General features: G+C 40.0%; 1 protein-coding gene across 1 annotated transcript in view; it reads right to left on the reverse strand.

The window, feature by feature from the left end:
• Positions 1 to 769: 769 nt before the first annotated feature.
• LOC137261087 (branched-chain-amino-acid aminotransferase, cytosolic-like) overlaps positions 770 to 14085 on the reverse strand; it is a 50551-nt gene continuing 37235 nt past the window's right edge. Inside the window, exons 6-11 of the mRNA XM_067798759.1 lie at positions 10868 to 11028; positions 10011 to 10156; positions 9464 to 9549; positions 8705 to 8773; positions 7607 to 7750; positions 770 to 5835 (exon numbers count right to left, since the gene is read on the reverse strand). Of these exons, the coding sequence (XP_067654860.1) occupies positions 5758 to 5835; positions 7607 to 7750; positions 8705 to 8773; positions 9464 to 9549; positions 10011 to 10156; positions 10868 to 11028 (684 nt within the window). The 3' untranslated portion in view covers positions 770 to 5757. The remainder of the gene's footprint in view (positions 5836 to 7606; positions 7751 to 8704; positions 8774 to 9463; positions 9550 to 10010; positions 10157 to 10867; positions 11029 to 14085) is intronic.

Below are 14085 nucleotides of genomic sequence, written 5' to 3' on the forward strand. Positions count from 1 at the left end.
TACATAATACTCAAGAGATATTAAAGAATTTCCAAATCATTTCTTTGAATGGCATTTAGAAGTGATACACAGAAGGAGGACGATTGTTATGGATGTCAACTTCTTTATCATGAGAAACACATTTCGGACTATATCCTTATTCAATAATTTCATATGTTGAAGGAGTAAGGATATACTCTGAAATATTGTGTTCCTCTTAATAGTGAGTGAATGAATATGGTTTTATGTCGCTTTTAGCAGTATTTCAGCAACATCATGGTGGACACCAGAAATGGGCTTCACACACATTGGGAATCGAACCTAGGTCTTTGGCATGACGAGCAAACGCTTTAACCACCAAGTTACCCTACCACCCAGTTCCTCATAACAGATAAGTTGACGTCCATGAAAGTCTCTCTTCCTAATGTCTGCATCATTCCTTTCCCTCAGGTTATGTCACTATCATATGAAAAAATGAGGTCTGCTTCAAAATATTTCTTCTACGTTTCCAGTCCTAACAACAGATTGACACTTAAATATATAATCCAAGTACTTATATTCTGTTCTGGAACTGTCGCAGACAAGGACCACAGTATCTCACATTCTGTACAATAACATTCATATTTAATAAGTGCAAAATAATGAAGTGCTCAACTCAAAAGCTGCCTGTGAAAAAGAAAAAAAATGATAGTACAATCTGGAGGGGGGTAAACACTCTGAAAATACTGTGAGTTCATCAGTTGTTGTTACATAGTCATTTGTTAGGGTTCAGTACTGTTATTCAATGTCATTTTATTTATTTTGTATATTCTTAACAACTTGAAGTTATAAATGTCAAAGGAGCCATAATATTAAATGCAGCACATATATTCATAATTTGGACACATGAATTCTTGAAGGTTTGAGGGTGATGTTGATAAGACAACACTGATTTTTGATATTACCTTTGTCATCTATCTGTAAATACATCCTATTAATTATTCATAATTCATAAAAATAAGTCAGTTTTCGGATTTTCCTCTGAAACCAAATTGTAAATCATATACAGGTAGGTACTTCATCCAGGAAGAAACTGAACCTCAAAATTCTGGTGTTACATGAATCCATGATAGAAATTGTTTGTAACCAGTTTTTGGACTGCCCTATATAAATGTCAGTTGCATGCATTTGTTACCAGAGATATGTATTGTCATTTTTTACCCGTGATAGGCTTTTGCTACCAGAGATATGTTTACATTAAAAACTTTAAGTTTTAGTTTACAGGTATGCCTTTGTTACCAGTGATATGCATTTGCTACCAGCGATATGCTTACATTAAAAGCTTTTAGCCTTTGTTATGCTCTTGTTGAAAGCTTTAAGCCTTAGTTACCAGATATACCCTTGTTACCAGTTAGAGGCTTTCGTTACCAGTGACAGGCGTTTGTTCCCACATATGTGCATTTGTTACCAGAGATATAATTGTTAGGAGCTTTATGCCTACGTTCCTAAAGAGATGTCTTTGTTACCAGTGATATGTTTGTTACCAGATATGCCTTGGTTACTAAAGATATGTTGCCAGTGATATACACATGTTAACAATAAGTTCCAGTTATTGGCATCTCTGACACGATTATCCTCAGAACAAAATATGATACATATATAACAATGTTGTAATCAATCATATGACTTAAAACAAGAAGAAGAAGAAGAAGCTAGAAGAAGCTATAATATAACAAAGAACAGAGTAGCCTGAGATAGAATTATGAAGAACATAGTGATGGATACACGTTCTCAAGGGAAGTAAGTCTTCAACCATTTCACTCTCAATAGCAAAGTAGCAGAACATACGCTGAAATATATTGATCAGCTGATTTCAAAAAGCCACAAAACATTATGTTAATAGTTTAACTCACACTCCTCCATCACCATGGTAACTAATACTGAACTTCACACCAAATATCAGAAAGGTTCAGTCAAGTTGTATGTATGACATCTTGTTCGGTGCAATAAATGCATTCCAAAATATATCTGTTTTGGCAAATAACAAATTGTCACATTAGTGTTAAAATAAATACATGGTGACAGAAAATACCAGATATTGTCTTACAATCATTTTGCTGCATGTCTTTCTGCTGTGATCGACAACCACGTGAAACAGGAAGAAGCAAGTCAAAGGTAGCTGGCTTCATGCGTGCTTCGAACAGTTTTTCAGTTACATCATGTTGCGTACATGTGGGAGACAGTTCTGGAGTGTTGCAGTGCTAAAATATTTATCATTTACTGAAAAATCTAGAAACAACGGGAGGCAGCTGGGACCCACAACCATCATCAAAGCCACTGTTGTAAGACAATGTTACAGTAAGGGAGGTGGTACGGCAGATACCAGTAGCCCTACAGATATAGGACTCGATTTAAGTGATGTTAACTTACTTGCACCGAGTGCAACCTGAGATGAAGACCTGTTGCACCAGCCAAGTTCACAGTGAGTTAAAACATCAGGAGGTTTTGGTGCACACCAACATATTTCTGTGATGTAATAAAAATGAAACCATAGCAACACAGGAGACACAACTGATCCCTGTTTAAAAGAGCTGTCATAGCCAAGACAGGTCTATGAATGCCATAGCTATTCAAAGTTAAGAAGAAATATGAGCGGACACATTTATACTGAAAGTGTTAATTTAATGTTGATTTCTCAAGAATTGACTTGCTTCTTGTGCAAGATAGACACAACTAGTTTGCACTGTGTGATAATAATATGTTGCACCAGGGCAAGTAAAAAGCACTAAATCGAGCCCTGAGATACTTTTGTGAAATGGAACCCAGGTCACTGCTGGCCCCAGGGACATAACCTTCTGTGAACTGCAGCACAATACCTCAAGGCCACCTGCGCCTGTAACAAATCTATAATCTCAAAGGTGTCACATTTGACTGAAGATGTCGCTGAATTTTTCACACAGCACAAACAAAAAAAACATCCATGTTATGACTAGACTAATTAAGTAACATTTTGATTTGTTGACATCAAAACCACAGCCTGTGGAGGGGCGCAAGGACTGAGTAATCTCCCTTGTTTACGTCAGGTCAACTGTGTTGAGGTTTCACGACTGAGAGTACACAACAACAAGAGGGATACACACATATACTAACCACAAAAAATAAAGGAACAATTCCCAGGATCCAGAGTCTAGAAATGTATGTCACAATCAGCCTCCTGGCCCTCATTCTATTTTACTCTTGGGTGCACATGGAAGCTGAGAGCAGAATTTGAATGGAAACTTATTCACTGACATCAAAATGTAATGGAGGGTGGAACTGGTCCATTAATATCAATATAACGTTTTCCTCCTCTCCTCATCAGAAAATAATCTGACAAAGGTCATGCTTATTAATAATTCTGATATGATAGTTTGGAAAAGATGATCTTCTAGAAACAGGATTTGTGAAATATGTCGTTCCCTTATTTCTGCAGGTTAGAATGGCAATATACTGGAAGACCAGTCAATGTATGTAAGGCTAACCACCACGCTCACTGATTGGAAGTAACTGGGTCCCAATCCTCAGAGTGTTCATTAAGTCTTAAGTTTACATAGTTTACTATAAGGGATCATTAATAATTTATGTCTTTTTGGGTTTTTTTGTATTTTTTTTCCATGTGAGTGCATGCTTGTGTGCCCATGGGCTGTGCATGTGCATCACACATTTTGTTGAGGGGTGGGTGGGACAGGGTGTCATCAATTTTCTGTAAATGTAAATGTGCTGAGGTGGTCAGCAGTTGTGTAAATTTTGCACATAAAAATATTAAAATTATGTATAAAAACTATGGGGGTGGGATGGGGGGTGTAATTGATTTTGCGATTTTGTCTAGCAGTTGGGGACACTTACATAGTACTTACATTTTACTTGGAGGTCATTCACTTTATAAATGACTCCATGGAAATAATCATCATGAAACCTTTAGCCATAAATTATGAACAGTCAGTGAGCTTACAAATGCCATAGCGCTACAGAACATTTTGGGGATCTGGACCTAGGTCTGCCTACAAGCCAGTGATTACTAAACTGGTCAGTCGTACAAATACATGTGTGGTCTCTGTCATGGACATCGGAATATGCTCCTGATAAAAGAACCGAACACCGAATCTGAATATACGCATAGAATACTGAGAATGTGTACATCGTTATGGCAAACAAACCGGGTAACTTCAACTAATGTAATGTCAAAAACAACTGAGATTCAACCACTAATATTTGATATGATAATCTTCAATGGCACTCAACAAAATAAAACAACATGACGAGAGACAGATGTCTGTACGTTAATGTGGGGAGCACGCAATGAATCTGGGATGCAGTTGCAGCCATCATGTATAGATGTTACAGGTCATGGGAGTGTTACAGTGTAGCATTGCCTAAAACCATGGTACAGTGTAACATCACCTTTAAAAGATGTAACAGTTATGGTAGTGTTCCAGTGTAACATCGCCTTCAACATGTTATAGATTACTGTTACAATGTAACATCAATCCACCCCAATGTTACAGGATTGTTACATGAAATTCAACAGTATAACATTACCCACAACAGATGCTATAGGTAATGACAGTGTTACAGGTCACCTGTGTGTGTTACAGTGTAATGTGTGGCAATGTAACATTACCCACAACAGATGTTGCAGGTCATGACCGTGTTACAGTGTAACATCATCCTGTGGCAAGGAACAGGTGTCACGATCCATATTGTCAAGTCATTACATTAATCCACAGGAGGACTTTTCACACAGGTGTTACACAAATCTCCATGGCCCTTATTCTAGAAATGTTCGTAGCCCTAAAAATTCTTAAATTCAATCATAGTCTATGTGTTAAGAATGGGCTTGAGAAGTTCGTAGGGCCACTAACATTTTGAGAATAGCTAGAGAGGCCTGTAACCAAAGCCTGTAACCACTGTAACACATTACAACAGGTTGAAACACTACTGGGTGATTGGGGATTAACACCTCATGTAGATTCGGGGTCTCAATCACCCATCTTGAGTCCCTTTCTGCATCAAGATGGCCCCCACAATACCCTTGGTCCAAAGTGCACCACATCAAAACTAAATAATAAACACATCCATAAAAGAAAACACAGCTGCTATGGAAACAAAACAAGTCAAAATAGTCTCTGACAACCAAAAAACAGATGCAAAATAGTTGCTATGGAAACAAAATAAAATCAGTCCCTGCTATATACACACCAGATCCATTTTGTACAAATATTACACGGAGTATCACCCTCAGTCATGAAAAGCATAGAGACTCTATCAAGTAAAACACATAAAAATATAAAAGATCAATACTTCTGGTCAATGTAACGTTTGTACGCTATATGGTCTCTAAACAACAGTTGATTACTGTAATTGACCTAAATAGCATCCCACCTTTAATAGTTGCACCAATATCCAATGCTAACTAGATCAATTACATGTTTGAGATTCATTCAACTGAGATATTTGAGGTCATTCCTGATGACATGTCAACCATTTGATCAATAACGGTATTATCAGCCAACACAGGCATGAAATATATGCTTAAAATATATTAAAATTGAACATATATGAAGGAATGGGATCCATTTCTAAGTGCAAGAACCTTCACGAATACTGAAATTAAGAATTCAGTGTTGACCCAAACTGAGACAATTGTCAACTAGTGGCATGTGTTCTCCTTGTATAACAGTGTCTCTAACAGTGACAATATCAAGAGACTGTGTACAGAGGGGAGATCACTCCGATTTGCAAAGTGAAAAGGGAGACAACTCAGGCCTTCATTCCAATCTTTTCTTCTTCCTCAACATCATCCACATCCAGCATCCACTCGTGAGGTTTGCGGCCCAACTGAAAAATATACAATCCCTATCAACTCCTGACCTTCATCTGAACAGCTGTGGTAAGCCATGTCTAAAAATATCTAACATCAAATCAGAAAACAAGAACATGTCACTGTGATTAACTGAATAAAATATTTGATATTCACTTAAGAAGCATGAATTCTCTGAAAGGAAATATAAAATAAACAAAATTCTGATGTATTGATGATCGGTAACAAGGAGTAAGGGTATGTTCAGTTTTACGCTGCACACAGCAAATTCCAGCTATCTATAAATAATCAAGTCTGAACCAAGCAATCCTGTGATCAACAGCATGAGCAATGATCTAAATAACTGGGATACAATAACATGTCAAGCATGTGAGCGAGCCTGACCACCAGATGCTGTTGGTCCCTTCTTACAACAAACATCAGTTACTAAAGACCAATTCATACACAAATCCTTACGGGCGTCAATCACAAGGAAAAGTAGTTTGAAAAACACATACATGTTCAGTTTGGCCTGTGGCTGAATATGTCTACATCACCCAATTACTGGTCTAAAGAAGCAACTGATTTGAGCAAGTCTTGACCAGCAAGGCTGCAACTGGTCTTCAACTACAAGCTTGTCATAAGACGACTAACAAGATAAGGTAAAGACTGATGCTTAATCTCTGAATAAGTAAGTTTGACTGTAACAAAAAACAACCCATCTAAATTGAAAAGGAACCCCAGACTTGCTTCATTTAGGGCTGCAGCACTGCAGATATGGGCAGATTGTGGGACAGACTAGGAACTAGGCATTGCAGGGAGGGCTAGGCTAAAGAGGAAAATAATGTGTTTCAGGGACTGTGCCACAAACCAGATCAGGTTCACAGACTTAGTTGATGCTATCCTATCCTAGCTGCATTGATGGGTGCTCATGATTTCAATCACCGAACTTAAACTATTTCTTGTAGCAGCTAACAATATATGTCTTTGGAAATAAATGATCATATGTCTGAAGAAATGCATCACTTCAAGCGTTTCAATAATCCCCTGGGGTCATATTATAGCCAACCGACCAAAGATACACTTCAGATATAATTTCAATATTTGGTATTCACTGATGACATCAACTGGGATGAGACTGTCAGCAGACATCTAGACTTGCATACATAATGCACATGCTCCGCACACGCTACCCATGCCCTGCATGTGCACTGCCTGCACTACCTGTCTTGCTGTGAGGAACTCAGTCTCATTTTTCACAGCGATCTTTCATAGCCTAGTAGATAAAACTGTCAAGCTTGTAAATGAATGACTGCGAGTTCATAACCTGGTGTCTTAGAACTACATGTTGGAAATTGTCAATAATGTCATATTTTACAATCATATTCAGCGATGATAAGACTAAGTCAAATCAATCTTCAAAACATGTAATAATTCAAACTTACAGGGCAGAGAGCCGGTATTAAGATAATGCCCAGGTCAGAGGGACACTATTAAGATAATGCCCATGGCAAAGGGATATTATTTAAATAATTGCCTGAGGAAGCGAGATTTGCGGGATATTATGAAAAAAAATTGTCCCCTAAGATCAATAGAGTGACGTCACTGTTGGTTTATAAGTGTTGAACTTTTGTATATTAGCAGAAATATGGGTCGTTGTTGTGACGATGGTAGATGTGGAAACAATTGAAAACTCATCTCAAGACTCATTTGCTTGAATGATCAGCTCCACACTCTTAAAATATGGGTTTTACTGTTGAGCATGAAAAATATGGGAAGAATTATTCTGTGGTCCAAGGGATCTCCTACCTGGATATCAGTGAGAACGGACAGGAACCTGTTGGTGAGTTTGGCTTCTTTCATGGTTGGTATCTCCAGCACCTGGTTGTTGTACAGGATCTTCTCCACTGGGCACACTGTGCTTGCTGTGCCTGCACCGAAGATCTCCTTCACCTGGCAGGTAAACACTCTTGAAGTTATATGCTTAAATAATAATCACATCTTGCAGTGACCTTATCTCCATACCTATCTAGACTGTCTCATCACTTTTCCAGACCACAATGCCTTCTTTACACTAATGAGAATGGCCTAAATTTCAAAGACTCATCTTACACTTTGCATTCCTTGGACTTGTCTTATCTTGTCATGCTTTCCTAAGTTCTACCTTACAACAAAGGATGTCCTGCATTCCTAAGATCTATTCTTACAACACAGGATGTCCAGCTTTCCTGATATCTCTTCTTACATTAAAGTTACAACACACGGTCTCCTGCATTCCTGACATCGATTCTTACAACACAAGGTGTCCTGCATTCCTGAGATCTATTTCTTAAAAAAAGGGTGTCCTGCTTTCCTTCAACAACACAAGAGGACTTCAGTACCTGGAACCAGTAATTATACTTGTAGAAGGACACAACTGAATTCTGTGAGTTGGTTGGTGTTGGCTGAAGGTGTTCCTTACCTGATCTCCCTTAAACTCTCCCTACCCACCAACTCACCCTTCCTTGCTGGAGCCCCTTCAGCAACTGCTTCATGTTGTATCTGTCCTCTGTCACCTTGAACTCTCCCTACCTCCATCTCTCACTCTCTCCCTCCCACCTAACTCATCCTCCCTTCCTGGAGCCCCTTCAGCAACTGCTTCATGTTGTATCTGTCCTGTCACCTTGAACTCTCCCTACCTCCATCTCTCACTCTCTCCCTCCCACCTAACTCATCCTCCCTTCCTGAAGCCCCTTCAGCAACTGCTTCATGTTGTATCTGTCCTGTCACCTTGAACTCTCCCTACCTCCATCTCTCCCTTCCACTCAACTTACCCTCCCTTCCTTACTTCATGTTGTATCTGTCCTGTCACCTTGAACTCTCCCTACCTCCATCTCTCTCTATCTTTCTTCCTCCCACTCAACTTACCCTCCCCTCCTGGAGCCCCTTCAGCAACTGCTTCATGGTGTATCTGTCCTCTGTCACCTTGAACTCTCCCTGGAACAGAATGTGGCTTGTCATTAAAGAACAGGTCTCTGCAGGGGAATCATCTGGTCTTCATGTCAAAACTACTCAACTTATAAACTGTTACTTAACAGACTCACATACTTTGGTGCCTGTCAAGTTAGCTCATGAAATTCAACATGTCCGGAGTACCAACAGAAGAAGGTGAACATAGGGTCAGAAGCTTCTCCTGCTTTAGGCAACATTTTGACTTTGAACAGATTCAACAAAGCCTTATTCCCAATCCTTCACAAACTTACATTGTGTTAACTCTAATGTTATCCACGATTTCAGTCTACTTTGTCCCCTGTCAACATCTAGGAAATGCATATGGAACATTTCTGCGTACTTACACCTATCACCTCCCTTACACATCTTCCCTGTCACTCTCTAAGTGTTAATCCTCTGATTCACCCACCAAATTCCTGCTGACCCTCACAGATCTCCTCACTAACCCATCTATCCTCTTGTCTATTCCATCAGCCACCCACCCATCCAATCACTGTGAGGTGATCTCCTCACTCTCCTGCCCATCCCATCACCCACCCACCTACCCATCCCCTCAATCATTGAGAGGTTATCCCCTCACTCACCCATCAGTCCCCTCATCCATCCCATCACCTACCTACCAATCCCCTCAATCATTGAGAGGTGATCCCATCACTCGCCCACCCCCTCACTCACCCAGTCTCTGGCCAACTCCAGGAGACTCATACGGGTTACACCAGGCAGGATAAGGCCATCCAGCGGGGCAGTGATCAGCTCATCCTCTGTTCAACACAAAATTTATCATGAAACTCTGAAAATATTATCACCCATACCATGCAGACCTTTGGTCCCACTCAACAAAGTGATCTTCATACTGAGACAACTGTAACTCACAAATGTACTGTATACCACAATGTAAAATGTGTCCTCAGACACACTGCAGATCTTGGAACATGTTTAATGTCATAGCAGTTCTTGGTGCATGTTTAAAGTCACTACCTGAGACAAATTCCTGTTCTAGAAACATAAAAGTGACTAAAAATGTTTTCAAAATTTTGATACAGGGCTTAATTTAAGGTGCAGGCCCATACAGCATGAAACATTCCTTGGACAAAATAAGCCTTGTCTAGAGAACATACATAAGGAGACAACATGAAAACAAGGGTCTGGTATGGTACAAATCTTGGATTCAAACTCCTGACATCCTGACAAAACTAAGCCATGCAGCTGTTGTCAAGCTCACCTCCCTTCTCATTGATCCAGTACATGAAGAGGTTCATAGTGCCGACCTCGGTCAGTTGGTGGTCAGGGCCAAACAACCAGAGCACCTGCTGGGCATTGCTCTCCTTCAATGCCTTGTCCTGAATGGCAATGGTTGGACCATAGTTCCTGAAATACACCAATGATGTCTAGATGAAATGGTCTTTGTCCTCGAGTGAGTGAGTGAGTAGGTTTAAAACACAACTTTAAGCAATATTCCATCACTGTGTCTTCATACTAAAGCCAGGACCTGAACCCTGACCTTAATCACTAGGCTATCACCCCACCTTTAGTTGTCAAGACAGAACCTGCATACACAACCATACAGCCATGAAGATCCAAGTTAGAATGATCTTCAGTATCCCATGCATGTCATGAGGCAACTAACAGAATCAGGTGGTCAGACTCGCCGACTTGGTAGACACATGTCATTGTATCCCAGTTCTGTGGGTCGATGCTCATGCTGGTAATCATTGGATTGCCTGGTCCAGATTTGATTATTCACAGATTGCCAGCATATAGCTGGATAATTGCTGAGTGTGGTATAAAACTAAACTCAAACTCAGCAATTTTCCAGCTACATGACGTTAATAAGCAAATTAGTCTAGATCAAACAGTCCAGTGGTTGACACCATGAGCATTATCTGACAAGGATACAATGACATGTAAGCCAGGGAACCTAATCATCAAACCACATTAGTCACCTCTTACAAAAGGCATTGACGAAAAATTCAAACCCAAGGACATAACATCACGATACCAGCCTCACAGCAACAAGAAGCATGACACTCAAATAACATATCAATTCAGCTAAGTTGGGACTCTAAAGAAATGACTCACGATCCCATCTTGTACTCTCCACAGCTGCCCGGCCAGGCTCGAACATACTGGGGATCTGCAAGGAGCGTGATGGCCTTAAGGCCAGTGGGGAAATAGGGCCCAACTGGGCCCAGCAGCACGTACAGGAGAGCGGTGTTGCTCACAGTCACACCCAATGTCGGCTGAAACAACAACAGCTAGTTACAGATGGTGTAAAATTTTGGTACAGTTTGGGTACAGATTGGATACCGCTGGGCTGCAGGTAGTTTACAGTTGGGTACAGCAGGGGTACAGATTGTATACAGCTGCGGTATAGCTTGGATACAACTGGGGTACAGCTTGGATACAGTTGGGGTACAGCTTGCAGCTAGGGTACAGATTGGATACAGCTACAGTACAGCATGGATACAACTGGGGTACAGCTTGGATACAGCTGAAGTACAGACTGGATACAGCTGGGCACAGCTGGGGTACAGCTTGGATACAGCTGGGGTATAGTTGGGGTACAGAGAGAATACAGATTGGGTTCAGCCTAAGTGTGCCACAGAACAGTTGCAGACTTCCACTGAACAAACATTCCATACTTCACAGAGCTCATCTTCCTGAGGTAAAGCACTTAACTGACTACAAAAGTCCAGTTTGAACCCTTGTCGAAATAGGCTGGATTTTCATGGTGGGATCTAAGCACCATTGCTATAGGCTATTAGGATTTCGTTCCTCATATCTCTTCTGTTGGCCATCTTACTTGCATGATGGCATACAATCAAGATCACCAAGCCTATAATCAAGATTTGTCTTTGAATAACTTGCGTCTTAACTCATGAAGCCATGAGCCTACTTAAGCACCTTGATTTGGAAAATATTTGTCAGTGTGTTAGTTGACAGTACATATGCTTTGCAAATCTTACAATAAAACAAACTCTATAGGGCATTTCTCCAGGACTATGCTATTTTGATTAGACTTTGGGAAGCTATTGTGCATATTTACCTCAACGCTAAGACTATGGTAAGTCTACGCATAGGGTTACAATCACCTCAGCACTAACATCTCTACACACTACAGGATGTACAGTCATGTAACACTATTGGGGTAAGGGTGCCCCACAATATCTGCCCCAACTTCTGGATCCTAACCAGCCTACTATGTGTCAGTTCAAGCATCCAGTTTCTTCATTTGATTCCTCAGACAAGAGTGAGTGACTTTAGTTTACACCACTTTTAGTAATATTCCAGCCAGAAATGGGCTTCACATGTGGGGAATTGAACCAAGGTCTTCAGTCTGACAAGCAAATGCTATCACCACCAGGCTACCCTATCACCCCTACGACAAGAACAAGACAAGAACATCTTTTTCTATGGTTTTTTCCTTTGGAAAAAAAGGCCATTAACCTTTGCTCTGAAGAAGGACTGTCAGTGTATAAAACTAAACATACCAATCTACCTTTGTTTCATTTCTGATTCAAGGCAACAAACTATTGTATTTCTTTATCTTGTTAGCAAAAGTCATAGATATTTCTAAAACTCAAAGTTGATAAATTCAAATTCAAACAATTTCCTCATGTTTCACTCTATTTTGATACAATAAATTAAGCAAACATTGATTAAGAATTGGTCTCCAAAACCAAAATTGTATCATCACTAACTAAAAAAGTCTCTTGAGAATAAATCCAACATCATGTCATCAGAAGTGCCATAGCGTCACCTTGAGTTGTCTCCCCTAGACTATCAAAATGAAAGCCATGTACATGAGTTTTCCATGTAGACAAGACTCTATTTCGGCTTGTCTGACGAAAAACACCAATAATGCTACATACCTATGAATAGCCATCAACCTCACATTAAGTAGAATTTTCACCAAATGAAAGACACATATCTTTTCCTGATTATGTTCATAGTGTAAAGAAAATCAAGAGCCCTACATCCCAAGGATACAAATCACAAGCCAACAGACTGTGCATGCTACTAACTGAACAACTTCTCATATATTATGACTGTACCATCTTCTAACATTTTCGGGTGCCACATGGGCAGGATTAAATGCCATTTCGCTCACTAGGCAAGCACTCTATCTGTAAGACCATATGCTCAGTTTTCAAGTGTTAATAACTCTCAGCTTGAGTTCATTGGAATAAGTGAGTGAGAGTAGTTATACGCCTCTTTTAAAATCATTTGTTGTGGGATAGGACGGAAGACCTTGAAACTCTCAGGAGTCAAGCTGCCAAACAGAGTCAACCATCCAAGGACTCTCCGAGCCCAACATTGCATAATTTCAATACACACATCAAAGGACTCTTCCAGCCCAACACTGCATAATTTCAACTGATTTGTGACCTGACCTCTACGCACATGACCACACACCACCACATACAGACATACAGAGAGACAGCTGTGAAGACACAGAACTAATCATTAAATACATCACTATACAAGCAGTTAATATTCTCACTCATATGGAGGAACACAATTTCTTTAAGTCATGTGAAACAAGCTTCATGTCCAAGTCCATTAACAACAAAGCGCTTTCATTTTCAGTGGTTCACGAATCATGAATTGCATACAATTCAACTAGGATGCATGTTTTTCAAAAATAATAACTTCTATTCACGATAGAAGCACTGAATGATGCAGCAGATTTCCTAATGCAAACCCCATGTGCATCTTCTTACATGCACCGTTGCCTCCTATTGTGTCTACAGTCGCTGCTTTGTTATCAGATGCAAGACGACTCCCATCATTGTCCACAAAGCACACATCAACATAAAACCATCTGGCTATAAGGACGCAATTATCAAATATACCATTCAAACGAAACGTTTTTATTTAAAACTTTGTAAACTATTTTTGAAAAGAACACAAGAACTACGCCTTGTTCACAGCAAGAGCATGTATAATTGTTTCCTTATTGATACATATCGCCATAGGAGAAGTCGTTTCTTGCAGCGGGTATGATTTACGGTCAACAGTATACAGTGAAAATTAAACATAAATTGAATCATACTGGGTGAGTTTATTCCTCTGACTTGGCCATGTGATGGCCTGGACTCTTATCCCAAGGCAATGAATCTTTGCAGTCCTAATCATAGTAGATACCCATGTGCGCCAAGCAGGGAGGTGTGTGGTAAAAGGCACTTGAGGAGTGAAAGACAAACGTCCCCAAACAAACAATATCTTCCTCTGTCAAAGGAAAGCAGGACAATGGTAAATCAGGGCACAACTGAACGCCTTGCTGAATCGAGTCA

This window comes from Haliotis asinina, chromosome 14 (genome assembly GCF_037392515.1).
Source record: "Haliotis asinina isolate JCU_RB_2024 chromosome 14, JCU_Hal_asi_v2, whole genome shotgun sequence".
Lineage (NCBI taxonomy): Eukaryota > Metazoa > Mollusca > Gastropoda > Lepetellida > Haliotidae > Haliotis > Haliotis asinina.